We start from the raw sequence: 27,551 nt of genomic DNA on the forward strand, positions 1-27,551 counted from the left end.
ATCATAACTGTCATATCACTTGCATTTAAGACAGTGTTAGTTTTGCTTCCTTGAAACATGCACAAGTATGTGATGCATACCTGTACCAGACAGGAAAGGGGCAATTCCTAAAGACAATATATTGCAAATACACCTTAGTTTATAAATATGTGTAGCTATCTTATTTAGCAATTTTTCTTTTCTTTTTAGAGATGTATTTATGGATAAAACCTCACAATAAAACTGCAGCTATTGGCTAGGATTACAAAGTAGGTTTCTTTGGAAAATTAAATCAGTATGATCATGGTAAGTATAACTTATCTTTTTTTTTAATTACTAATTTATTTTATTTATTTCAGTCCTGGTCACAATATGTAAGATAAACTTTTTGTTCTACCTTTAACTCACACATTTCACTCAATTTTTCTTCTTAAATTAGATTAGAATCTCTTGAGTGGAAGCAATTATACTGATTCCTTAAATTCTCTGTCAAAGAAAGAAGGTCTTGAAACAGAGTGGAAGGAACCATCTTCAGGTTTCCCTCTCCTTTGTTGTGAAATCTGACAGTAATTTTTCAGAGCGGATGTGAAAATAGGAAGAGAAGATGAAAGAAACAAACAAAAGTAAAAAAAAGCATGAAACCTCCCCTCAAATATTTCTGTTTGTATTTCACATTATAAGTTCATGGTCATAAGGTAAAAACTGTAATTATTTTACATTTGTGTAATTTGCAATCTTTTAGACCTTTCCGTTTGCCTGCACTGCTCTCAGAAGGACACTGCCCTCGGTTACTGTAAACCACAATAGCACCATAGAGGATGTATGAAGTTGATAATCAATTATACATTTGAACTTTCAGAGTCACAGGCATATAACAAAGTCACAGGCATACACAGAAATGTAGCTTGCAGCTTTCTTATCTTCTCCAGATTTGTCTACCGATTCTAACTGACTTAAGAGACTAAACTTGCTTGAACTGCATATAGAAAGATTGAGAGGGATGTAGAAGGGAAAGCAAATGTATAATGCATATGCATCAGTTCAATGCACAGAAGTGATCTGATGAATACTTTATAAGGCTACTTTATAAGTGTACCCAGACTCCCCCAGTGTGCATTGTTTAAATTCGAAGTTTGTACATCCTGTGTGGCATACTCAGATTGTATCAACACTTCAGAGCATTTGCCTGACTGCCAACAACAGAATGTGATTCTTGCATACAATTTGCAGAGTAAAATGAACTCCAACGCTAAGATGCATTAATGTGAACTTCCAATGCTTATTGGCTCATTTCTTTCAATTCTTCTTAGTTCTTACAAATCAAATACATATGAGAATTTTTGTTACTAATAGTCACTTGATTAAAAAGTTGCAGATCTCATACACAGTTAATGCAGATGAAAACAGAGCAGCTCAGTTACAAGGACTACATCAGTTAATGTGTTATAATTTACAGATCTGCTGCCTTCTTGAAGCATTGCTCCTGAAAAATAAAAGATGGACATTACTTGCTTTCTTGAAGAAGTGTGTCCTGGTTTGGGGCCAGACAAAAGAATGACACTCACACAAATGGATTGGAGAGTGATGAAAAGTTTAAAAGGAAAAGCAATTGGTGAAACTACAAAAACTACAAAGCATAGTAACAAAGAATCCAAAAGTGTACAGAGTCCCTTCTACAACACCCAAAGGCCTCACAACCCTTCCCTTCTCCCCACCTGAGGGTCTACCCAAAACCCCCAGGGCTCTTTCTTCCTCCCCCCACTGCTAGGTTAGTCTCAGGCTGGCCAGGTCTGAGACTGCCTTCCCCTCCCTTCTCCTCCTGGCATTAGGCCCAGACAGGCCTAAGAGGCCTTGAGATACTCCCCCACCATTACCCAATAGGGAGCATCTACCACGGGAGCAGAGAGGGAAGAAAGAGGAAGAGAATGACTTTGCAGATGGATTGATAGGGTGCAGGATTTATGGGTAGAAATACGCCGTTTCCTGTGTCCACCCCTATTGGGTTGGACACTCAGGATGCCGGAGGTGTAGCTTATGTGGTGGCAATAGGAAGCACCCAGCCTGAACTGCCACAAGGTGACAGGGAGAGAGCATTTGTCTTTATGAAAGAGTGATATTTCCAGAAGCATACCTTAAAAACACCTTTACAAGCTCAGAGGAAGTTGTGTCTCCTCATCCATGGACAACCAAACAAAAAAAACTAAGCAGTGCCTGGAAAATTAGAGGTACATAATCCTTATCAGGCAAGAGATTCTTAAGTGAATTGGTTGCATTAATTTTCGGATCAAAAAAGAATTAACTATGCACTGAGAAAGATTTTTACCTTCTCAAGCAATGGTTAGCCAATTCATAACTACCATCTTCACAAGTGTGTGAAATGTACAAAGTGAAGGATACAAAATATTATGGGCAAGTCTAGGGAGCTAACCATAGGAAATATGACATGAGCATCTGATAAAGTTATTTTAATCACTGTCTAACCAGTAAAGTGAAACTTTAGTTAAATCAGAGGTATCAGGGTCTATATCCTGCAGCAGCAAGAGTGAATCCAGTAGCAGTGTTGCCAGAATGCTCTAAGAGCATAAACAAAATAATATTTGTAGGGAAAGGGGATGACTGCCAAATTAACAGTGCAAAGATGAATCTTAAAAACCTCTAAAGAGAGATATTTAACAGTAGTCTCTGGCCATTTTTCTTATAGCATGGAGAATGAAACCCAGAGCAGCAAGTCGATAAAGCTCCTACTTAGCAAAGGTGTGGCCTGGGCTTTCATGCCTGTGCAAACTAACACACAGTTTCAGATCTCAGATCTCTCTTTTGGGAGCTGCCAACAATGAAGACCCTGTGACTCTTTTGGATCTATGAAAATTCATACTGCAAATTCAAGCATCTGAAAAACTGTAGATTTTAGAAGATCCACTAGAGAAGGTTTCCTTTTCTGTTTCTACTGGTGAGAGCAGAATCAGAAAAAATCTCTCAGCAGAACATTTTGAAATCCATAGTCCTTTGGAGAAATATGATATTTTCTATGGAATTCTGTGCTACAATAGTAACATAATTATCTAGACTAAAATACATGAGGCAGGTACACACTCAAGGACATAATAAATGCATTATAGAACAAAGGTGAAATGTCACTGTAGCACAAAGAAGTTAATAGAGGTGATTCTCTGAAAATCTTTCAGATCTGAGTGAGGTAGGGAAGGAGGTGTCAGTTTTGCCCACTATATTTTTTTCCATTTTTTCAAGTCAATGTCTTTACCGCTCAAAACAAGGTGGAAGGAAAAGATTACTCTGGAGAGTAACATAATTGCTTTTTAATTCTCTTGCTTACCAAAAAAAAAAAAAAAAAAAAAAAAAAGGTATATTATGAACACATGTAGATATGTAAGGTACATACATATGCATAGAAATATAGCATTATTTAGGCTGGAAAAGATCATCAAGTCCAATCACTAACCTAGCACTGGAAACTCTATCAGTAAATCATGTTCCTAAGCACCACATTTATACATCTTTAAATACCTCTAGGGATGGTGACTAGGTTTTCCCTAGTCATTCTGTTTCAATGCTTGACAACCCTTTCTGTGAGCAAATTTTTCCAGATGCCCAATCTAAACCTCCCCCTGTCACAACTTGATGCCATTTCCTCTTGACTTCTTGCTTGTTCCTTGGGAGGAGTGACTAAGTGACTCACCTCACTACACCTCACTAGAGTGTGAGATGGTCTCCCCTTATCCTCCTTTTCTCCAGACTGAACAATCCCAGCATCCTCATAATACTCATTCTCTACACTCCTCGCTAGCTTCACTGCCCTTCTTTGGAACTCCACAATTAGTCAGGATTATTGGTAAATGATTGAAAATGGCTTGATGAGCACTTCCACCAGCTCACTCAGTACACTTGGGCGGATCACATCAGGTCCCATAGATTTGGGGGTGTCTAAGTGGTGCAAAAGGGGACCTTTGGATTATAGGGGCTTCACTCTCTTTCCCATTCCTGTCTTCCAGCTCAGTAGACTGGGTATCCCAAGAAGATCTTGTCTTACTATTAAAGACAGAGGCAAAGAAAGTGTTAAATACCTCAGCCTTGTCACTATGTTTTGCCCCACATCCAATAAAGGATGGTCCTCCTTTTGTTGCTAATATATTTATAGAAACATTTTTTAATGTCTTTTGTGGCAGGAGCCAGGTAAATTCTAGTTGGGCTTTGGCCCTTCTAATTTTCTCCATGAATAACCTCATGGCATCCTTGTAGACCTTCTGAATGGACTGCTCCTTCTTCCAAAGGTCATAAGCACTCTTTTCTTCCCCTCAGTACTATGTAGTATTTGTTATTTGAATTATGAATGATTTAAAATAATGATATATTAACCTGTTGAAATTGAATATGACATAGGGAGTTTGATAACATTTAGCATCCGTGGTCCTCATTCATCAAATTTTTAAGTATCATTACAGATTAGATAGACAAAATATTTTCCCCTTCTCATCAGTTCTGGTATGACTATCGACAGCATTTTTAATTGTTTCTTCTTTAATATAAATAAATAAAATGTTTGGGAGGTTTTTTCCCAAGAAAATAATAAAATTAACCCTAGAATCCTTGCTTCCTCTCCCCAGTCATGCTTTTCAGCTTTAGTTAATGTCCTATTAAAAGCAACTGCAAAAGGATTAGTCATTTCATAGAGCTTTTATGTCATTGCTTGCATAAGATCATAATGGGGGGTTGACCTTTTAATTTACTTTGCTATTTCTTTCTATGAAATGAAAAGAAATGATGTCTTGTTTTTCTTGAGCGAGGCAAATCTGGTGGCTATATTGCCACCACTGTTCTTGGCATTCTTGAGAGCAGGGGCATTTCTGAAATTCCTATTTGGACAAAGAAACCCCACAAAAAAACCAAACCCATGAAAATTCATTGTCAGGGTATTTTCTGAGATACTAGGCTTTACATATTAAGTCTTACTAATTTAGGGGATGTAAAACTGAATTTAAGTTGGAAAAGAGAGATTGTATTTTATAGTGAAAATGCCACAATAGAGTGATGTGTTTCTAATGCCCATAAAGAAAGATGTTTGTCCAGATAGCTATGCTATACTTTTTTAAAATTACTGAATTTCTTTTGAGATTAATTAATATATCTGTTAGTAAAAAATCATGAAGGACTATGCTTGGCTGCTTTTTGTTAATAAAAATCATCATTTAGCAGACCTGAACATGATGTAAAAGGATTTTTCAACTGAATGGTTCAATGAGAGTGAAGACTGGGAACATTTTTCAGCAAGGACTAAACAGCTCCTAAAGTCCATTTTCATAGATTATTAGGCAAAGTAAAATTATTGTAATCTTCGGATATGACCTATTCCCTTGCAGACAATTAAATATTTCCCTGAATTAGGTCTCATATGAATTAAATGATTAAATAAATAACCCCACAAAATTTTTGGTTCTGATTCCAACATTTTTGAGAAAGTCAATTCAACATACCACTGACAAGTTCTCTTAGCAACAATATCCTGTTCCAAATAGGCATACTTTCTAATCTTAATTTATCTAGCTTCAAATGTAATACTTCTCTCTTACAAATACCCTGCTACACTGAAGAGCTTCTTAAAGTTACCTGTCCTACAGTGGTGGCACCAATTAGCCCACAGGCTACTCTCTACCCCTGCTTCACATCTCTTGGGGCCCTTGTGCAAGGCTGGCTCCAGCCTTTGTGCTCATGCTCCTCTTCTCACACACCCTGGAGCATGGGTGCCCTTCTGGACAGGGGAGGCCAGTATGGCAAGTGTCTTCCAGGCTGGGGGGCAAGCATGGCTCTGCTGGAAATAGGGACATATGTACAAGTAGGTGGTGTATTCCCAGTTCTCCCTTGAAAATTACTGTGTTTCAGGGTCCCAGAGTGCAGGTATTGTTCAGTTGTGTAATAAGAACTCTTCTAGACAGGCTGGCTGAGCCCACCTGCTGGAAGGACCCACACTGCACACACACACATGTATATATTCTCAGTACCCAACCTCCACTTCGCTTTGGTGTAGATGGGGGGACAGGGTGAGTTCGTGCAAATGTTCTGTGTGCCCATTTGTGTTACCTGTTCAGCTACCCATTTACTGACCTGTACTATACTGAACATTGTCTGTGGTGTGTACATGTGGCCTGTGAACATGTGCCTGCTGGGAACATACGCTCAGCCTCTCTGCTGGTTGGAGTTGGAGGCATGAGGCTGCAGCTGCCTCCCCACTGAAGGATTTGGTAGGTCCTAATGGATATGTCTGCTTCTGCACTGGATAACTCATTTCCTTCAGATCCATCCAGTGTGATCTTGAGTGGTTTTGAAGCTGTGGCTTAATAGGACAGAGCTCTCTATCCTGTGGGAATGGACTACATTCATAAGTACTTTGCTAGGAAGAACAGCTAGTAACTTGTTAATTTTTTCTGGACCAGTATTCAGTTATCCTTCTGCCTCCACTTGCTTTTTCTCTGCTGTAATATTGTGGTGGTTTGGCTCTGGCCTGGAGGCCAGATGCCCACCAAAGCCGCTCTATCACTCCCCCTCTTAAATGGACAGGGGGAGAGGGGAGGAAGAAGAAAAAGAAATTGACCAAAGCTAATAATAAGATAGAAGCAAATTTAATAACAATAATAGTCAAAAGCAATAGACCGCGTAGAAGCAAGAGAGAGATGTTAGTCTCTACTTCCCATCAGCAGGACGATGGTCGGTCTCGGGAAGTAGGGCTCTCTAAGCTTGGTAGTTGCTTGGGAGGATAGACGCCATGGACCAATCCCCCCACTTCCTTCTTTTACTTCATTCTTATATCTGAGCTGACGTCATATGGCATGGAATACTTCTTTGGCCAGTCCAGGTAAGCCAGCTCAGCCATGTCCCCTCCCAAGATCCTGCCCATCCCTCAATGTACTCTTGGGGCAGGGAAACATTGAAAAGACATAGCCTGGGTACTTATTCAACAGTAGCCAAAACATTGCTATGTTATCAACTGCTGCTGCAAAACACAGCACTGGAGAATTAACTCCAGCTTGGCCAAACCCAATACAAATATGCATCATTTGAAGACAGTATCAGTAATTATTTTTGCCCAGGACATTCACAACCTTGATAAATAGCTCAGAGTCAAAAACTGATCATTGCAACTCAATTTCTGTAGCCTCTTCACAATGATTCCTGCTTATAATTACACTCAGCTACAATTTAGATAAAATTTAATAAACTTTATGTATAGCATGGAGATTTTTATTTATTGTTTTCCATTATTTTAAAGACATTATGCCATATCAGATAAGAACAGAAAATCAAGAATATTACAGCAGCAGTATCTTTACAAGTCAAATTTGTAATTGTCAAAGAAGCCCTCAAGTTACTTTGACAAGATCTATTTTCCAGAAACATGTGTTGCTTTGCATTAAATTATTATCTTTTAATTCTTTATAAATTGAGTCCCACATTATATGTTTCTTTTTTTGCCCCTCAGACTAATTTTACGATGACAAGTTTATAATTAAATAGGTTATTCTGCTTATTCTTTTTAAAATATTGGCACAACATTAATTTTTTTTCTTCCAGATGTTTTTCTGAAGGTCCTCCACATGCCAACACTTTTGAAAATCAACAGAACTCCTCTGATATTTCTGTTATAATTCTGTGATGCAAATTACAGAGACATGCTGATGGTACATCCAAATGAGAAGGAGAAAGAGCTTAACATCCTTCAGAGTCACTTTTGTAATGGAAATTTTTTTATTATCAACTATGGTGGGACTATATTAGCTGGATATTTCTCAAAAGAGAACAGAACTACTGAAGGAAACCTTTTACTTTATCTAATGATAATTATTGTGGACTCATTATATTTTATGTTATTCTGTGTTCAGACACAAAATAGTCATGCCTCAAACAGAAAACTACACACACGTTTTCTTTGCCAATTTTCTACTCTGAAATACTTGAGTCTATGACTTAGGACAATGTGTTGAAATCCTTACTGTGATGGGCACGGATGGCAGCTATCCCAGGAGGTATCCTGAAGCTCCACATTCACATTAGCATCCATCACATAGCAGGGAAAGGAGCAGAAACATTAGTTTCACTAAAGGAGCTAAAGGGCTGCAATTACATTCAGCTTACTTCACTATTTCTTTAACTTTTACATTGCAGTTGGTCACATTTGTACTGGAACAAAAATGAAAAAGCAGCTGAGTCAACAACCTAAACAAAACCCATGGATCTTAATCCTAATCAGGGAATCTTAATCCTTCTCCATCCACCCTGAAGTATGCACTGCTCCTATCAACAGTGCAAAAAGACAGCTCAACTGCACTGCTTCCATTTACCCTAGCTTTATGAGGCAAAGTGACTTCCCCCCCCCCCCCAATCTTTAATACTTTTTTATTATTCTGAGATGCTAACTTCTTACTGTGTTGATCAGAGGGAGTATACATAGTAATCCTAGGTGATTAAGCTCCATATTTGAAGGGATAAAAAAGAAAGAGGGATAAAGCAAAAAGGGATAATAGAGCTGTCTCTTTGTAAAGGGAATGGACAGCTAGAGATTTATGTTTATTGTAGATTTAGAAGCCTTTTTCATTTGTTTGGTTTGGTTTATCTTACAGGTTTTACTTTATTTTATATTAGTTTTTAATCTTAATCAGAAGTTTGTCATTGTAAAAAATTTACAGCTATAATTAAAAAAAAAAAAAGAAAGTATTTGAAATATGGGTAAAACATAGCATTTGGGTAAATTTGACATTTTCCTTTCAGTGGTCATTAGTTGTGCAGTTATAGTATTTCTGAAAGCAATGGTCTTCTAAAAACTAATTAAAAACTGTTTACTTAAAATATTACAAATCAGTATTAAAGCAATTTTCCTCTTACAAAAAATAATAAAATCCAAATGCATCCCTAATATTTTCCTAATATTTCAAATCCCTGTTTGCATTCTGGCTTACAAGTTTTTAACTTTTATGATGCAGAGCTATATTTTTGTCTGCATTTCTTAATTAATTGCATCTGCAAAGCTCATGTCTGCTGAATGTTTACATGAGTAATCAGCTGTGCAATCAGATGACTAAATGAGCTGAATAACTCAACTAGTTTACATGCACTTCCAAAAAAACCCTGCAAGTACAAGAGGGGAAAAGTATCACACTATCATCAGTGAGCTATAATCAAAGACTTCACAGCTATGCTTTGGACTTTAGGAAAGGATATAACTCTGAAATGGTGATGATTCTTACTTCAAGCAATTTGCACATGCAGACAGTTCCGCTCTCCTGACACAAGGAGTCTGTGCACTGAAGGCAGCTACCGATACTGAAAGGGATTCAGCGATGTCTGATTTGCCATCTGGCTGCTCTGCAGTGATCAGTCGGTCACCAATAGTAGGCACATTTTGCTCATAGCTGTTGACACCTTTTCCCTGTCTTTCCCTGCAGACAACATGACTAATGGCAGATATTTTGTCATGTAGAAGCTCTTCTAGCATACAACAATCTAGTTATTCACCCTGACTGAAAATGACAAGTGTGGCCATGGGTGGACTTTGTATTTCCAGGACTTTCGGTGTGTTAGTTTTAATCTTCAACATCTAAAGTGATTTGTGTTCGGACCACTAGAGATAACTCTGCCAGCCTGCTGGGTTGCAAACAGAGAAATCTGAAAATGAGATTAATGGTAAAACAGAGATCTAGGTGTTGTTTCCCTAAAAGACCCCTGGATGAGGTAACAAATTTTACCTTTTGATAAATAAATCTCAGATTGTTTTAAATTTAATTATTAGAATGCACTTTCCCCCTTTTGACATTTGAAATAGTTTGTGTTTCTCCCTGGGTACCTTTTAAGTCACCATCTGATATCAAAGACAAGGTCTCTGTCTAATCAGACATAGTTACTTGGCATTCTTGAAATCTTCACTTTGAAATGGATTGTCTAAAATTATATCTGACATTTCTTTGGACATTTTACTTATAAGTAGATGAGTTATCAAATAAAACTGATAAGAACTGTACATTTTTACTTTTAATACAGGTACAAGCCTCAAATATATACATATATATATATATATATATCTGGCAAAACCTGTTTTTTTTTTTAATTATCAAGGCAGATAGGGTATTTATCCAGATGAACATCCATACATTTCAAGAAAGCATTTATCTTAATAACTTTTATGTAAAGCTAACAGAACTGCAATGTACTGTGTCAACAATGACACTTCCACTCTGGAACCCAGAAGAGAAGATGGCATTTAATCACAAGTATTAGAGTCACATATATATTGATGACTACTTACCTTCAGAGATTAATTCCTATGAGCCATAGTGTTCAACCATGCCAGGAATACTAAACCCAAATGTTTGTATGTGGCAGGGTGAGGGGAAGAAGGTAGAAACAGAGGAGAAAGGGAGATGAGCTAGAAGGAAATTGCCTGTATATACTTGTGTGATGCATAGCCCATTTAACAGAGGATTTTATGAGATGCTATTACCTGTACCTCTCACGAGAGGCCTTTTTCTCTCATTCCAGCCATCACAGTCAAAATAGAAATGTGTATTGCATCCTTTTAGTCTTATCACTCCCACTGAACAAGGTAGGAAGAGGTATCATTGTATGTCATAAATCATCATAGTCTGCAAGAGTTGTTTTAAATTTTTCTATAGAATTATATAAAAAATTCTATGACAATATTAATTTTCATCAATTAAGTGTTAAGTTTGTCTAGCATCATGGTAGAAAGTGGATTAAACAAGCTCAGTGCAAAGCAGTATTAGAAGTCTTCAGTAAAACTCAGCCCTCCTGCAGTCAGTGTTTTTTCTAGTCTCTTGATGTTCACCAGCCCCTAAGTGGGGCTTAGAAACAGTATGTCTGAGAAAATACATTTTACCAGCACTTGGAGCAAATCCAGTGTGTAGTGTGACATACTGCTGGTTTCCTTTTCCCTTTCCCTATTTTCCTCCCTTCCTTTCCTTTCTTCCTGATTTCACCATTCCCTTCAAGAAAATTTCACAAAGGTGTGAACTTCACTAAGGATAAAGCACTCTCTGCTGAGCTTATGAGAAGTATTAATTTCCTATCAGATACAGTAAATGGTTTTCAGATGACAGGTGTGCACTAGCTCCTATCATGTGGATGTCAGAAAGTCCTTCATATCAAAAGCTTTACAAGCTGTTCCTAATACAGTTGAGTCTTACTAGAAAATCACAGTTGAAAGGAGCTATGCACCATATGCAATTTCATAACCTGTCTTCCTCCAATCATAACCACAAAAAAAAATTAACAATAATTTGATAAGATATCCATGGAATGTCCTTAGTACACTCCGGACAAAAAAAAAAAAAAAAAAAAAGAAAAAAAAATTCCAATCACAAATTTCAGTTACCTTACATGTTCTGTAATTTTGATAAAATGATTACTAACCAGAGCTATATAACATAGGCTAAAGAAATATGACAGGATGAAATGATGCAATTAATAAATTCCCTTACAGTAAGATTTGCTTTAGAGAAGGAAAAGAAATCCACCAAATTGCACTGAAAAACATAAAGTTACTTTCCTAATGTTTTCAGTCTGAAGAAAGTGAATGCCAGGGGGTTTACAATGTTTCAGATGCAGCTATCAATGAGAATAACATTGAGGACAATAATCAATAAGTTTACAAGGCTGCAGTCATAGGCCACCAGGAAATCCATTTTGACTTAATCAGCTTTCCAATTTTTTGGGTAAAATATAGCACTTCTGGATCATATCCAAGCAATGCAGACACAGCAATAAAATTATTTAATACAGTTTGCCCGGTCTTCAGATTTTTAAATCAAGATAGCATCATAACAAAGATTAACATTTGGTTTCCCTCATCTTGTGTACCTCATTCCTGTCTTTTTCTTGGCAGGGCAATGAAAACTGCGCCCTCTATACTTACATCTGACTTACAACATTCATGTCTCTGTGGATATGCTTCAGGTTAAATGTGTGAAATATTTGTGTGTGATAAAACTGCAGTTTGCTGTAATTACATTCTGCCACAACAAAAAGACATTTCACAAGCTACAACACTATTGAATGATTCTCAGCATTTTCTGAAAAGAGAAAACATTCCTTTCTTTATTTTATCACCCAGTGTAGTGCTTACCTTCTATTTTTCTACCAATGTTCAGTGCTTAGAGGTGCTGAGTGTCTCAGCTGACTAACTAAAGAGCACAAAAAGATGTAGTTGGGGGCACCACTGAGAGCAGTGGTTACACTGGTATGTCACAGAGGTGCCTCTTTGCATTTCTGGCAACGCGTACAGATAATTTGCTTCAGCGGAAGCCTAACTGCATTTCATGTATTTTTGTGTACCTCTAAAGTTCATATACAATGAAGAAAACCGTGAGAACAGAGATAAAATTTGTGTATCTGAATACGTTATGCCAAAGCAATACTTTGGGTAACAGCTAGAAGAAATTCTGTCCTTTTCTTGGTCTCAAGTACTTGTTCTGGATGAATCAGAGGAGGCTTAAAATGGTTGATGTGTAGGTATCTTCCTCTTGCCCCTGCACGTTTCTGCCTTGCCTTTGGAAAAAGTTATTAGGAATAAAACTATTTTGTGGAACCATCATGTTTAGAGTCTTCTCCAAGAAAAGATGTGTTTTTGCATGAGGAGCCTCCATCTCTGAGTGAGGAGGTTGTGGTATGTTTACCTGACTATTAGTTGTAGATCTGCATGATCCCTTACTAAACATGTTCTTTTCACAGAAAGTAGGAGGATGACCTGGACAATGAACCTCTAGTTTGAAGTTCCTAATTCTTTGATGTTATCACATTTGAACATAAGTTAGCATTTTTGTCTGCAGTCATACAGTGCTTTGGTTTGGATACATTAGTTGCATTGCCCGTGATCAAGGTATGTAGGTATTAATAATCAATTAAATTCCTAGCAAGACATGCAGATGATACAGAGGCAGCTCCTTTGCCACATCTGCAGGTACATAATTAAACCCCTGTTCTACAACTTACAAAGTTCTTTAAATGAGAAGGAGTTGCTGGCTATTGCTGTTGAGGTTCTTTGTGAAATGAGGAGTAAATGACACCACCACAATACACTTTTGTTAAGTAACCATGGTATCATGGATGAAAGACAGTTAAAAGTCTATTTCCAATACCCTTTCTATGAGAAAATTGATGTAGTTGCCACAGGGCTGTTGAATTCAAAGAAATGAAGCATTCACTCCATGAATATACAGTCTGAGCTAAGGATGATGGAGAAAAATGGTATGTAGCAGGTTTTCCTGAAGCTGATGACATATTCTTCCACTTTGTAGCTGTTGAACTAATGAAAAACTTTTAAGTCAAAACTGATTTCACAACCTTACTTGAACTATCTAGTGATATATTTTCTAGATTTATTTGTGCTCTGATGCTTGTCAAAGGTGACAGTTCTTTTTTGATTCTATATTTCAATTGCTTCATTTTCTTTAGACCTTGGTTTTAAGGAATATGCTTCAGGAGTTTGGCTCCTATCTCTGTAAATCTCAGCGCCTTATAACACTGTCTTTGAATATGTTTTTGATCTGGGGTTTGCTTCTGTTAATGCAAAGATTTTTCCCTCCATAATTTCTGTTTTTACATTTTTGCTAAGAACAAGTGGAAGACTTAATTATTGTTTCCTCTTAATTTCATTGGAATGTTTGGTTCTAGATGGTTTATATCATAGGTTGCTTCCTTGTCTCCAGCTCCTTTATTCTAACATCATGTTTTTCTCCATTAAAGAATGTCCTCTCCACTGTTTTTTGAATCAAAGGAGCCTTGGATATTGACAATAATCCTGTTGATATTCCACTTCATGTTTTGGTTTCATATTGCAGATATTCTGGGTAAAGAGCTGCAAAGAGAAAGACCTCAAATGCTTTCTCCCTGCTCAGGCTTGTTTTAATCAAAAGAATGATCCAACTCCTATCATTTTGAATATGATGGTATAGGTCAAAGGGCTGAGGAACAGAAGAGACCAACAGTCTATCTCATGCCATTCCCTACCCTCTAAAATACACATATAGATATACATTTTAATTTTTGTTGTTGCTGTTGCACTCAACCACCTGGCATGGGCACAGCAGCTGGCACACTGAGTGAGCCCTACTGCCAGGGAAAGTTCATCAGCACTTGGAAGTTCTGTTACAGGGTTTAGTTTGAGTTCTTGTCCTCCTTCTGTTCTCCATTTTGATAAGGTGATTAGATGCACAAAGGGAAGCTTAACATAAAGTATTGGTGGCAGTCATGTTTCTCTTGGGACAGAGAAGTGGTCTGAGAGAGCACCTTTTCCTCTTCTCCAGCCTTTTCATTTATTTCCACTAATTTGTCAATGTCAAAACACAAGTAGTTCAGTGAAGTTACAAAGTGGTAAAAGAGAAACAAACAAATGGAAACACAGTTATTAGATAAAGGTTTCTGCTTTTTCCATATCTTTTTGGTTTGCTTAATAGTATCCTATTATTAACATATTGCCTATGGTACTGTGGAATTCAGTGTCTACCTAGTGGTTTTGGTGTCAAGATTAAAAAAAAAAATGTAGAATTTTTTATGCACAACTAATATCTAGAGCTAGTAATAATGTAGAGAATTTCAAGGTTCCTTCCCTAGTTGTTAAAGATACGGATTAATTTTAATGCAGTGGATTGTATGAATGCAGTTGTAATTTTTTGATGAAGACATTTTTTGGACTTTATGCAACATGAGCTTGATTCTAGGCAGAGGTTTTCATGGTTTAACTATAGCATTCTTGAGAAAGACATCTGGTCCAAATGAAGGATGAACATCTCAGCTTGTTCTCATCTTTATTTGTAAAAGGCATATGCCAAGCTTCACAGAAGTTAGATTGCATTTTGAAATTAATCCTGTTCCAGTGCACTGAATTGTCACCTTAACATATTTGACACAACTCCTATTTATGTATATGTTTGCAGCCCAGAAATTCTACCAAGATAAATCCAATTCGAGTTCAGAAAAACGTAAAACCTAATGCACTTCTGAGGCAGAAAGGATTTAAGTGTATGACACTTCATACACTTTGTACATTACTTTTTATCTTTTTTTCTTTTCTTTCTTTTTTTTTTTTTTAATAGACTTTCATGGGTAAATTTAGCTCCGTCTTTTTGCACTCATCCTACTTTACAATGGTAAAACCATGGTCATGAACATTTTGCATTTATTCTGCAGAGGCTGAAATTCTTCTCAGATTACACCTGAAGTACATGTTCTATATTAAGCCAAATAAAGGTAAACGTATCCTTAAAATTAAGATGGTGCTCACTTTCTATGCTTAATAAAAATGAATTAAGCATGCACTTAAGTATTTGCTTGAATCGAAGTCTGGTTGTTGAGTTAGAGTTTTTGGACTAGTTTTTAACAGTCCTCTTCATACAAATACAGATGGAGAATTCAAATGTCCTGATTGCTCACATGTCCTCATGATCTGTAGCCAGGATCTGGCATGATGTTTTTTTTTAGTTCAGTTAGAGCAGGACTTCATCTCGAAAGCAGCAGATGGAAGGAAGGGAAGGGATCCAAGTTTTTGATTCTTTTTTTTTTTTTTCTTTTCTGAGCAGATGTTATTGAGATGATCAAGCTACAGAGCCACAAATCCAACCAAGAACTGGGTGAAGAAATATATACAAACATATGTTTATATTTGGTATACAGTTAGTCAGGCAGGCTACAGTCACCTACTGCTGACATGAATATCCACCTTGCATATGATGGAGATGACAGGATTTTTAAAATTACTACAGAGGAAGAATTTAATTTCGTGTATTCGATTTTTCATTCACTCAAGAGAAAAAACAATCACAACTCTGATATTTACTTTAACAGCAGTCAAATGGTTCAGCACAGGACCAGAAAGTTGGCCAACAGGAAGCAGTAAAGTACATGGAAGGGAATTTTACTAAAAAGAGGGGAGATTATAGCATATGGCTCAGGTTCACAGATTTCAGTTTGGGCAAACAATTTCACTGACAACTGCCAGGTGGAATACTAAATGCATGGAAAGACAATTGTATAGATTAGGATTTATTAATGACTTAAGAGGTGATAGTTTTCTGTCTATTAGTTCTCTGCACGATATAAGGGAAGCAGGATGCCCCTGCTTGCTGCAGAAGGGGTTGACTTGGATGACCTTTGGAGGTCCCTTCCAACCCAGACCATTCTGTGATTCTGTAAATTAGAGTTGAAGGATATGCTGATCTCATCCTTATGGTCACGATGAAGTAATTCTGATTTAGTTAATGATCTATTTATTAATGTCTCTAAATCTTAAAAAAAAAAAAATTAAAACTATGATGACAGTTCCTTAGAAGAAAACTGAAAATGAGATGTGCTTCCTTTTATTAAAAAAAGCCAAACCAAACCAAAACAAAAAACCCAGTTAAATTAAATATATGCAAAGCTTTGAAGAAGTTACTAATTACAGCTTATAAAAGCTTGTTCTACCTAGTAACTTCCTTGATGGAATTGAGTAATTATGAACAAAGAGGATCCCAACAGACAGCTGTTTTACACTTGAAAGCCCAGAATTACTGCTCTATAGAACACTTGGTGTTATATTACATAAGTCAAAGGAGGAATTATACAGCAAAATTTCTGCTGTCTTGTATGGAAAGACCAGAAATGGAATTTGTATTAGATGGGACAGGTTGCTGTCGCTGTACAAACACTGATGACTGCAATATCCAAAAACATAAGAAAATAATACAATAAGCAAAATATCTAGGCTGAAACAATATTTACTAGTCTAAAAAAAAAATTAAAAAATTCCAGATCCGTAGGTGAAAAGCATTTAATTGCAAACCATTATACTATACATACTAAAAGTTTTCTGGTACCATCCAGGTCATATTTGACTGATCATACGGAATAAACTTTTCTTAATTTTTTTGAGGTGTGAACAGATGACAAAACCAGGAAGTAATAACAGTCTACATAAGAGAAATAAAAGCTTAATCCAGTAGGAAAAAAATGTAAGGAAATTAATTTTGAATACTGCAAGGTCTCTGATTCTTTAATTTTTGTTCCTAATTAAAAAAAAAAAAAAAAAACAAACAAAAAACTAAAATAGTTTTAATAGTTTTACACCAGAAATGCTTAGAGAAGAGTTTTGTGAGGAAGGTCATAGATAAAAAAGATGATAATTTAAAAAAGTGAGGTCAAAGAAGTCTTCTCATAACACATGGAAATTCTCTTATTTGACATATTTCATACTACTTGTATTTATGGAGTTAGACATTTAACCACAAATGTGGAATACCTTATAGACACTCAATTAGAAATTCAGTTTTCAAAATGATGAATACAGTCATTCAATTTAGAAAACAGTTATAAACTCCACATAATATAGCTTTCTTCAGTTAAAAGACACTGCTTCCACCATGTCATAGATGCACTTGCAAATTCCACCCAAATCTGTCTACACAAGTTGCTTTTTCTAACCAAACCCTTACCTTGTCCTGACGATATCAGAAACAGATTTGTATTTGGTTTGCATGGTAACATTTTGGTAGTGGAGAGGCTACAGGGGTGGATACTGAAAACATGCTGGAAGCTTCCCCCACATCCAACAAAGCAAATGCCTGCTCTATGACAGACTTGCTGCTGACTAAGCCCAAGCCCATCAGTGACAGTGGTAGCACCTCTGTGATAACAAATTTAAGAAGGGGGGAAAAAGCCTGCACAGCAGCAATTGTAGTCAATGAGAAGAGTGAGAATATGTGAGACAGTTCTGACAACACCAGGTGCCGGAGCAAACATTGCACTGCAGTTCATAATGAAGATTATCATGAGGCAGCCAAAGAAGTGAGAGGAGCAGCTATGCACCAATAGCCCATGCAGGAGCAGGTGGATGCACGCAAAGGAGAACTGTGACCTTGTGGGAAGCCCACACTGCAGCAGGCTCCTGGCAGGACTTGTGGACCAGTGGAGAGAAAAGGTCATGGATGGAGCAGGTTTGCTGAAAAAACTTGTGACCCCATGCGGACCTACACTGGAGCAGTCTGTTCCTGAAGAACTTCAGCACATAGAAGGGACACACATTCTGGAGCAGTTCATGAAGGACTGTCTCCTTGTGGGAGGGTACTCATGCTGGAGCAAGCGAAGAGTGTGAGGAGTCCTTCTCCTGATGAAGTCGACATGGCAGAAACAACATTAGATGAACTGACCCCAATCCCCATTCCCCATCGTCCTGTGCCACTGAATGTGAGGAGGCAGAGAAATTGGGAATGAAGTTAAGGCCAGAAAGTGAGAGCTGAGGGGAATATGTTTTAAGATTTAGTTTTATTTCTCATTCTCTCTGATCTGATTGGTAGTAAACTGATTTCCCCAAGCCAAGTTTGTTTTGCCCATGACAGCAACTGGTGAGTGATCTCTCCCTGTCCTTATCTTGATCCAAGAGCTTTCTGCTGTATTTCCTCTCCTCCATCCTGCTGAGTCAGGGAGTGAGAGAGCATTTTTGGTTGGCTCCTGGCATGCAGGCAGGGTCAACCCACCACACCAGAAAACACTATGATGTGCAGAGAACAAGGCTGGATTCACTTCACAAGGCAAAATGCTGCTTTAATTTAGCATTTATCATGAGGAGAAATTATAAATTTTCCAGTCAAATTTCAAAAGTACTGTGTAGAAGACTTGGCGTTAACAGGATTTTTGTGCTCTGGTTTTGAGGAGGAGAGGTAAAGATGCAAAATAATCATATAACAAAATTGCATTCCACTTTCCTATTTTTCAGTCAAGTGCATCATCATAGATATTAGGCATTAATCATATGCTGGTAAACCAAATAGTTCTGGTTTGAAATCCTCCATGGAGTTCAGCAGTAGTGTTGCCTCCTTTTTAAGATCTGGATTTAATTTTTCATCTGGAACCATAACCACTTGCATTCCTGCTGCCAGGGCTCCTTTGACTCCAAGTGGTGAATCTTCAAACACAAGACACTATAAAAGAAGGAGGTGAAGGGAAAACATGAAATAATAATGTTACTATGAACTTTTAATTGTTTAAAAGATTGAATGATCCCAAATAAAACTTGAGAAATACAATTCCCAGCTTAGATACCCCTAATTAGAACAAGGACAAACTCCTCAATTTGAACATCTGCATGGTAATTAACCTTACATTAATCTCAATTCAAAAAAACATGAACACACTTACTTAAATCTCAGCAACTGGTTATCCAGATGTTCTTAAGTGATTTGTTTTACAGGGATGGGTTTAAGCACAAGCTTAAAGTTAAGTAAGTACTTAAATACATTTATAAGCAGGCAATTTTACTCTTCAAGATCAACTTTACAACCTGCAAAACGGCGAAAGCAGTGCTTTCACTTACAGGTGTGGAAATTCCTACATACACAAGAGGGGAAAGATAACACTACTTAGGCCAGTATTAGGCCTCTAGATGAATGAAGAGTAAGATAGAAAACACTTGTCAGAAGAACACTGTAGAACTCATGTTTCTAGAGTACGTTACAGAATATGTGCAATGAAACATCTCTTCCTGACATTACCCACTCATGAGTTTGAATTTTTTGTCATGGACAATCCAAAGCAACCTTTGGCATCCAACTGAAAAATCTGACTTATAATGACAATGACTTCTGCAATACAAACTCAGTATTATTAGTGCTGCTTTTACTACTGTTAACCAAATTACTGCCACAAGTAATTTCAGTAACTCAGCACAAATATTGGAACGGTTAGTACAATTTTCCTCACACTCTTCAGACAGTACAACCCTGCCTTGTGGGAAACTGTGGCAGGTCCGCAGATTCCTTGCCTGGGAAAGAAGAACTTAACCTTGGGCAGATTACTGTGTAGCAATAAAGATATGGAATGTCCCAGAGATGCAGGCGGTTTGCAAGGACGAAGAGTGCCTGGGAAACTGTAAGATAGAAGGTTTGAATCCTCCCATGTGTGGTTTAACATAAATAGCTATTACCATAGTGATATAGCAATAACCAATAAGAATATTAAAAACAACCCATTAACCAATTAGAAGTAGCCACAATAGCATAGAAAACATACAAATGTGTGTTGTTAATAATAATAATAAAAAAGGCTCTTTTGTGCTACTCTGTTGATGAATATAAGTGTGTACGTGTCTCTCAGTCCGCCACAACAGCAACATCTGGTGACCCCTGATGTGATTTGGATAGACCACTGGCAATTGTGGTGGTGGCGGAGCCTGGTGAAACTTGAGAGCAGAGGGGAATCTGAGTGGTCCGGACCTCAACTTACACACCTATTAAGGTGAGCCACCAGGAACTTAATGGGACAGAATTTAACAAAGGAAGAGGACTTACTCCTCGGAACCTGGAAAACGCTCCTGAAGTGTAGAGGTGTAGAAGTTAGTGACTATGAACTAAGGAGGCTGCTTTTATGGGGTAAGCAGCAAGGATTTGAGTCCTCCTGCAGCACTGCCTTTATTTAGTATTGCTGCATGGCAGAAGCTGGGTAGTCATTTATGGGATGCTGTAACGAAAGGAGATAAAGAAGTTGTAGATATGGCTACTACCTGGTGAATACTTAATGAAACGCTAAAAGATACCAAGTGAGAGCAAGATAAAAAGGAGGAGGAACTGAAAACAGAGATAAAAGAAAAGGGAATTGAGTTGGGTGTGGGGGAGATAACTAAAGCGTTAGAGGGAATGCCAGCACCTTCTGCCCTCCCCGCGACCAGCTGCCCAGTCGCTCCGTCAGCACCGGAGGAAAAGGGTGCTGGTGAGCAGAAATATCCTTCTCCTAATGAGCAGCTCAAGATCTCTATGAAGTGGAAAAGTCCCTGAGACTTTGCTCAGCTGCCATTGGTCTATCAATCTCCAAACGATTAGCTGAAGGAGCACTTGACAAAGGAGGAGTGTAATGAGCCTAATGACCCCCAGACGCAGCAGCAGTTTCCTCCCTCGCTGTCTGACAGTGAGGAAGAAAGCGAGAAGTGGGCTATGCCCGTGGCTTACAAAAGACTGTGGGGGGAGGAGGATGTCAACCTCCTGGTGTGTCTACTTCATGGACTTTGCCCCCCTGTGGCGTAACTGTGACCCCTCGATTGCCAGCGAGATTTTGGCAGGAGGTTCATCAGAAAGCTGATGGAGAGGGTGATTGGGACTTAGTGGAAAAGCTGGAAGTGCACATTCAATCACCACTCCAGTGCAGACACATTCCCTCATGAGTGTTTCTGATGACTTTAGTGAGCTTGAGCCCTTGGCTTTTCCAGTAGAAAAGGTGGCTCTGGGGACTGGTCAGCAAGATAACCGCCAAGTTTTGGGCTGGAAAGTTGTGCAGGACTTGCGTGAAAGAAGGAAACTGTTTTGAATACTCTTAGGGATATTGTTAAAGATCAGAAATAAACCATGACTCAGGGGCAGAGATCTGCCTTAGAAGCCTTTCAGAACTTCTCTAAGTAATATAGGAACTCTACTGGTACCTCTGCTCTTCAGCAGATGCTTTTTTCCACTACTAAGCACCTTTTCTCTGTCACTAGAAAAACAGGGTGTGATCTAGGGATCTAGGATAAGATCAGAGATAAGTTTTGGGACTGTGCTAAGAAGAAGAGTAAGATCAGAGAGATTAAAGCAGTGCCTGACACTGAGGCTGCCTTGGAGAAGCAAGTGGGAAACATTGCCAAAGAGTTTTGTGTGCCTTGGGAAATCCTGCTGTGAGTGATGTGCTGACAGCTTGCACACATCAACATCCAGAGACTTTGGCAGTGGAGGCTTTTGCTGCTTCTCCCCCAGCCTTTGATTTTTCAAACAGAACGGACAGCAGTGTGGAGCAGGGGGAGGAAATGGCCCTTGGTTGGGCCATTACGAGCCCTGATCAGAGCAGCAGTGCCAGCCACTGCAGGGAGCCAAGCAGCGGCAGCGGCGGCTCCCACAGTGGCTTTGGCTTGTCCCACAGCAGAAGAGGTAGCAGCTGTGGCTCCCATCGCTCTCGTACACCAGCAGCAGCAGCAGCAGCGTTTACAGCCCTTCATTCTTTAAAGAAACGTCACTCATTTTTTTCATAGCCAAGAAACTAGTGAAAAGGCAGCTTTGGAGCTGAAGGCAGTATTCATGCAGTCAGAACCTTCATTCCAAAGCTTGAAAATCTGCACGTTTCTGAAGATAACAGCTTGTGAACAACAAAGAAAAAAGAGTGCTTTCTCCGCTGCCGTTTGCCACTCCTCACCCCCCCTTCCCTCCCTTTCCTTCTCCCCTCTTTCCTTCTCCCCCCTTCCTTCCTCCCTTCTTATCTCACTCGTTTGCAGCCATTTACAGTCTGCAGAAACCTGTTCTGATTTTAAAGTAACAGTGTTAAGTTTTGTCAAGAAAGGTATTTCACCGTTTTGTGAACGCGAACTTGATATATATATTGCTTTTACCATTATTTCTGATTGTAAGGGATTTGGGAAATTTATTATTTTAATGTTTGCAATCGTTGCATTTTCACAATAAGCATAATGATTAGTAAGTATTTATAAGACAAATATGGTACTTGTAATAAGGTATGTTAAGTGCTATAGATAATAAGGATTGCTTTTAAGTCTTTAGTGATTTAGTTAAAGTATGTTCCCTAATCAATAAGCATAATACTGTGTAAGTGCTACTGGGTAATGGAATAAGCTGTTTATGAGTTCATAGGTTAAGGGGATTTTTTTCCTTTTTTCTGGTTCAAACTTCTTTTTTTTTGGAGTGTGCTGGCAATTTCAAAAATAGCTCTCTATATATGGTAAATAAGTTCTCGTTTTGAAAACTGTGTTTTATATAATATACCATCTTCTTTTTTTGTTGTTTCCCTGCACATTACTTTGATGGTTTAATTGTCACGTAGTTCTTTAAGTTTTTAGGACTTTTTTGGTATTACCATGACTTAGGAGTTTATTTTAGGAACGTTATAGAATGTTGTTTTGGGTTTTGTGTTCACAAAGGTTTTAAGATAAGGATTATAAGAATATGAAAAACTTTTTTTTTCAATTTTTTTTTCTTTTTGATACAGAGCTTTACCCTAGAGAAAAGTAAAGCCTAGGAAAGGGATTCATCTTTTCCCACCTACAGGTTTTCCTGATGCCAGCATGGCAGAGTCCACCCATATCATGATCTGCAAAGATCAGCTCTGCAAACATCTCAGCTGACCATGCAGGAGTCAACACACGGGCAGATCACCACAGCCAAATGAAGGCTGTTAACTGCATTGTAAATCAGCTAACCACTAAGACTGGTCACAGTGGCTGTTCAACTGAGATCAGAAGCGTTAATCCGAAGCTGATCGCATGAGTGTCCCCTGAGGAAACCTCTCATTTGGGAGTGAATGTCTCAATGCCTTAATGTCATGTAATTAGGGAATATGTTCATGTGGATTTATATGTTAACTCACCAGAATGTTATAGTTAATAATGTCAAATGGTTACTCAGGAAAGACTTTCTGGGATTTTAAAGTTGCTGTGGACTGAGATCCAAAGGCAGCATTCCCCTTATTATGTTCTACATATTAGGAGCCACATGACCGTTCCTGGGTTTTTGGTGGAAGGGAATGTAAAAGCAGATGCACTTGTATCACACGTAGCAATGGGATCTACTCCACATATTAAACAACAAGCCATAGCTTCCCATCAATTTTTTCATCAAGGCTATCGTGCCCTGAAGCCTCAATTTCATTTGTCCAGTACTGAAGCCTGTGCTACTGTTGCCACATGCCCTGACTGCCAGGGCCAGCATATCCCTCATTACTATGGGATCAACCCCAAGGGGTTGCGAGCCCTCCAGATCTGGGAAACAGATGTTACTCATATTGCTGAATTTGGCAGGTTAAAATTTGTTCATGTAACTATCAATACATTTTCCTCAGTCATCATTGCTACTGCTCATACAGGAGAAACTGCCGAAGATGTCATTTGCCACTGGCAGCAAGCCTTTTCAATTGCTGGAGTACCACATCAGATAAAAACAGACAATGGTCCAGCCTACCTATCTGGTAAAGTTAATTCATTCTTGCAATTGCAAGGTGTCACTCATGTTACTGGTATTCCCCATTCCCCCACTGGTCAAGCCATTGTTGAACGTGCATATGGCACACTGAAACGGCTTTTACAAAAACAAAGAGGGGGAATGGTGGGGATTCTACAGAGGCCCGGTTAAACAAAGCTATGTATGTTTTAAATTTTTTTTTGCAGCTCAGTGATGGTTCCCAGGAAACCCCAATGATATGTCATTTCAATTCTTTGACCACCACCAGTGCAGTAACCTCAGGTGTCAAAGCAAAAGTTCGGCATCTACAAACAGGTCAATGGTCATATCCTTGTGGATTAATAACCTGGGGCAGAGGATATGCTTGTGTCTCAACAGGTTCTGGACCACGCTGGGTCCCAGCAAGATGGGTTTGGCCGGTGCTTTCATCATCCTTTGGATGCTGACTGCAGTAGAAGCCTTGCAGATCCCGAAGCAGCCACAGCAAAATGTGTGGGTCACGCTTGCCAAGGCCACAGGACAATACGTGCTGTGCCTCTCTGTATCGACGCCTGCCAATCCCTTCAACACCTGCCTGGTAGGCATACTGGTGAATGGGTGGAAGGACATCACTGAGAAAACTGAGCCACTGAACTTGAAAAGATCATTTTACATGTGCTTCTTGATACACTTCAATATGATACATGGGGGACTTAAAAGCTTTCATGGTTTTGGGTGGGAAGGATTTGAAAAGACAAATTTGACATTAGAATATATAGCCAAGGGTTGGAACAATTGGACTCAGTACTTTCCCTTAGCTGAATTAGAGCCTCAAGAGAATATTATGTTAGCATCAGTAAAAATGGATTACGGTGTTGTATTTAACTTTACATTGGACAGAGCCACAAATATCCAGGACGTTACTCCAGAAGGGAGGGGGTACAGAAATTATACCACATGGTGCAATCAGACTGAACTCATAGAAGTGAAGAGGCATTCTCATCCTCGTCGTCTGCCTGCAGGTGCTTTCCTGATTTGTGGGGATAGAGTCTGGCTGGCCCTGCCCTCACGAATTAGGGGAGGACCTTGTAGTCTTGGTCGTTTAACCATGCTGACATCAAATGCTTCTATGATTTTTGATCATTTTAGAAAAAGACAAAAGCATAACTTTCATGCCTCTGAAGCAGATTGTGCTGATAGGGTAGAATTTTGGAGGGTAGAGAAACACATTGTAGCAAGTATATTTTCTGGAGTTGGAACAGCACATGCTTTAGCAAGCCTGAATAAATCAGGGTGTTGGCTAGCAAAACGGAGTAACACCTGTCTCTGAAGGAACTCCTGTTGGATGTGAATTCTGTCCGACATGCTACTTTGCAAAATAGACCAGCGATAGATTTTTTTGTTTTCAAAGGGATGTGTTGTATGAACCTGTCAGATCATTCAGTATCTATACATAAAGGAATTCAAGAATTGGAGCAGGGGATAACACATTTATGAGTAGATAATGAGGGATGGCTTGAAGGATTGTTCAAGGGATGGGGAATTACAGGATGGCTCTTCTCCATCATCAAATCAGGGTTGTTGATTTTGGTGATTATGATGGTGGTGCTGTTAATGTTGCCTTGTCTGCCTAACATGCTGCAAAGGGCCCTGCAGTGGGCAGCCAACACAGCATTTTCGACACAGTTACAGAAAGGGCGAGTTGTGAGAAACTGCAGCAGGTCCACAGATTCCTTGCCTGGGAAAGAAGAACGTAACCTTGGGCAGATTACTGTGCATCAATAAAGATATGGAAGGTCCTGGAGATGCAGGTGGTTTGCAAGGACGAAGAGTGCCTGGGAAACTGTAAGATTACCTTGCCAGTAATAAAGTAAACCTTGGCGATTTAGTGAGCTAGTGGTATCACATCAGTCTCTTCTGTGTTCATTTCCTTTAAACAATCACTGAATTCCAGTTTGAACAGTGTGATACTGTGCTGATGTTGGCTGGGTTAGAGCTAGTTTTCACAGTAGCCGGCATAGTGCTGTTTTGACTTTGTGCTGAAAACAGCATTGATAAAACAGGAATGTTTGAGTTGTGCTTCCACAGCATCAACGCCTTTTCTGCTTCTCACACTAACCCACCAGTGAGTTGGCTGAGGGTGCACAAGAGGTTGGAAGGGAACACAGCTGGGACAGCTGACCCCAAGACCAAAGGGATATCCATATCACATGACATCATCCTCAGCAACTAAAAGCTGGGGGAAAAAGAAGGAAGAGGGGGATGTTCAGAGTGATGGCATTTATCTTCCCAACTATTACGCATGAGGGAGCCCTGCTTTCCTGGAGATGGCTGACCACCTGCCTGCCGATGGGAAGTAGTAAATTAATCCCTAGTTTTGCTTTGCTTGCACATTCAGCTTTTGCACTACTTATTAAACTGTCTTTGTATCAACATTTGAGTTTTCTCACTTCTGCTCTTCTGATTCCCTCCCCCACCGACTGAGGAGGAATGAGAGGCTGGGTGGTGCTTAGTTGCCAGCTGGGGTTAAACCGAAACAGTCATTTTCAAATGCTGGTCATTATCAATATTACTAACTACAAATATGTGACCAGCTGATCCTGATAGATCCTTGGAACAATTACTGATAGAATGGTCACATGGTTCTTCCCATAGGTTTTGTTTTTAATACCTTAGTTTGTGACCCTAAGCACCCTGAAGACTCTGAAGACAGCAGATGAAACTCTGACAGGCTCTGCCTTTTGAAGAGTAAGCTTAAATGTTGCATAGGATAGCATTATCTAGACCTTTCAGAGACCTTTTCTAATGCAGCCCATACAAAGAAATGTACTTCACTGCTCTGACTTGAAAGACCTAATTGACTTCCATGATGCCACTAAGCTTACGGTACAAGAGGAGCTGATGATTATGGAAGGCAGTATGCATAATGAAAAGCTTAACTAATTCCCTGGAACTAGAAGCAATTAAAACTCTTAATTACCAAAGAAGCCAGGCAAATGACCCATAATTACAGTAGCTTTAATGCTACAGGAAGCAAGTGTACTAGATCTTCCTCTAGTCTTTCCTGCTACTGACACTTATTGTCAACAGCAGAGCAACATTTTTAATGGATGATGAAAGGTTTAGAGCTTCACATACAGAACGGATTTATTAACTTTGCTGCACAGAGATGTTATAAACTGTTCACTGTCCTGGCCCACCCAGATACTATATTTAGAGGTATGAAAGCAGCCAAGTTCTTCCTCACTTTGCATAAGTATTGCAACATCAGCATTACTCCAAGTGAGAGAGACAGATGAGATTTATAGACTTCAGCTGAGGTTCTGGCTGGTTCTCTGCATTATTTCTAAAACTTCTGTCAGTGATCAATACTACTGCTATGAGATGTCTCAAAAGGTCATACTAATATAGGACAGTTTTTGCTTTGGAATGAACTAGATGCTTTTAAAAAGTAAAATAGTAAAGTATACTAATATATATTTCACACCATGAATCTTGAAAGATACAAATGAATCACTTAATGAAAGGAAGAAATAATAAAATCACTGCAGCACCGCATTACCTCACCTTCCTACAGGAAATTTAAGAAAAGAGTGTTAGTTAGGCCTTTGGCACATACAA

The 27,551-nt window shown here is 38.8% G+C and overlaps 1 protein-coding gene across 1 annotated transcript in view; it reads right to left on the minus strand.

Moving 5' to 3' along the window:
- Positions 1-18,770: 18,770 nt before the first annotated feature.
- The window catches only part of PUDP (pseudouridine 5'-phosphatase), a 79,693-nt gene continuing 70,912 nt past the window's right edge, over positions 18,771-27,551 (minus strand). The window contains exon 6 of the mRNA XM_054384417.1: positions 18,771-18,947. Within this exon, the coding sequence (XP_054240392.1) occupies positions 18,771-18,947 (177 nt within the window). The remainder of the gene's footprint in view (positions 18,948-27,551) is intronic.

Source organism: Indicator indicator, chromosome 1 (assembly GCF_027791375.1).
Source record: "Indicator indicator isolate 239-I01 chromosome 1, UM_Iind_1.1, whole genome shotgun sequence".
Classification (NCBI taxonomy): domain Eukaryota; kingdom Metazoa; phylum Chordata; class Aves; order Piciformes; family Indicatoridae; genus Indicator; species Indicator indicator.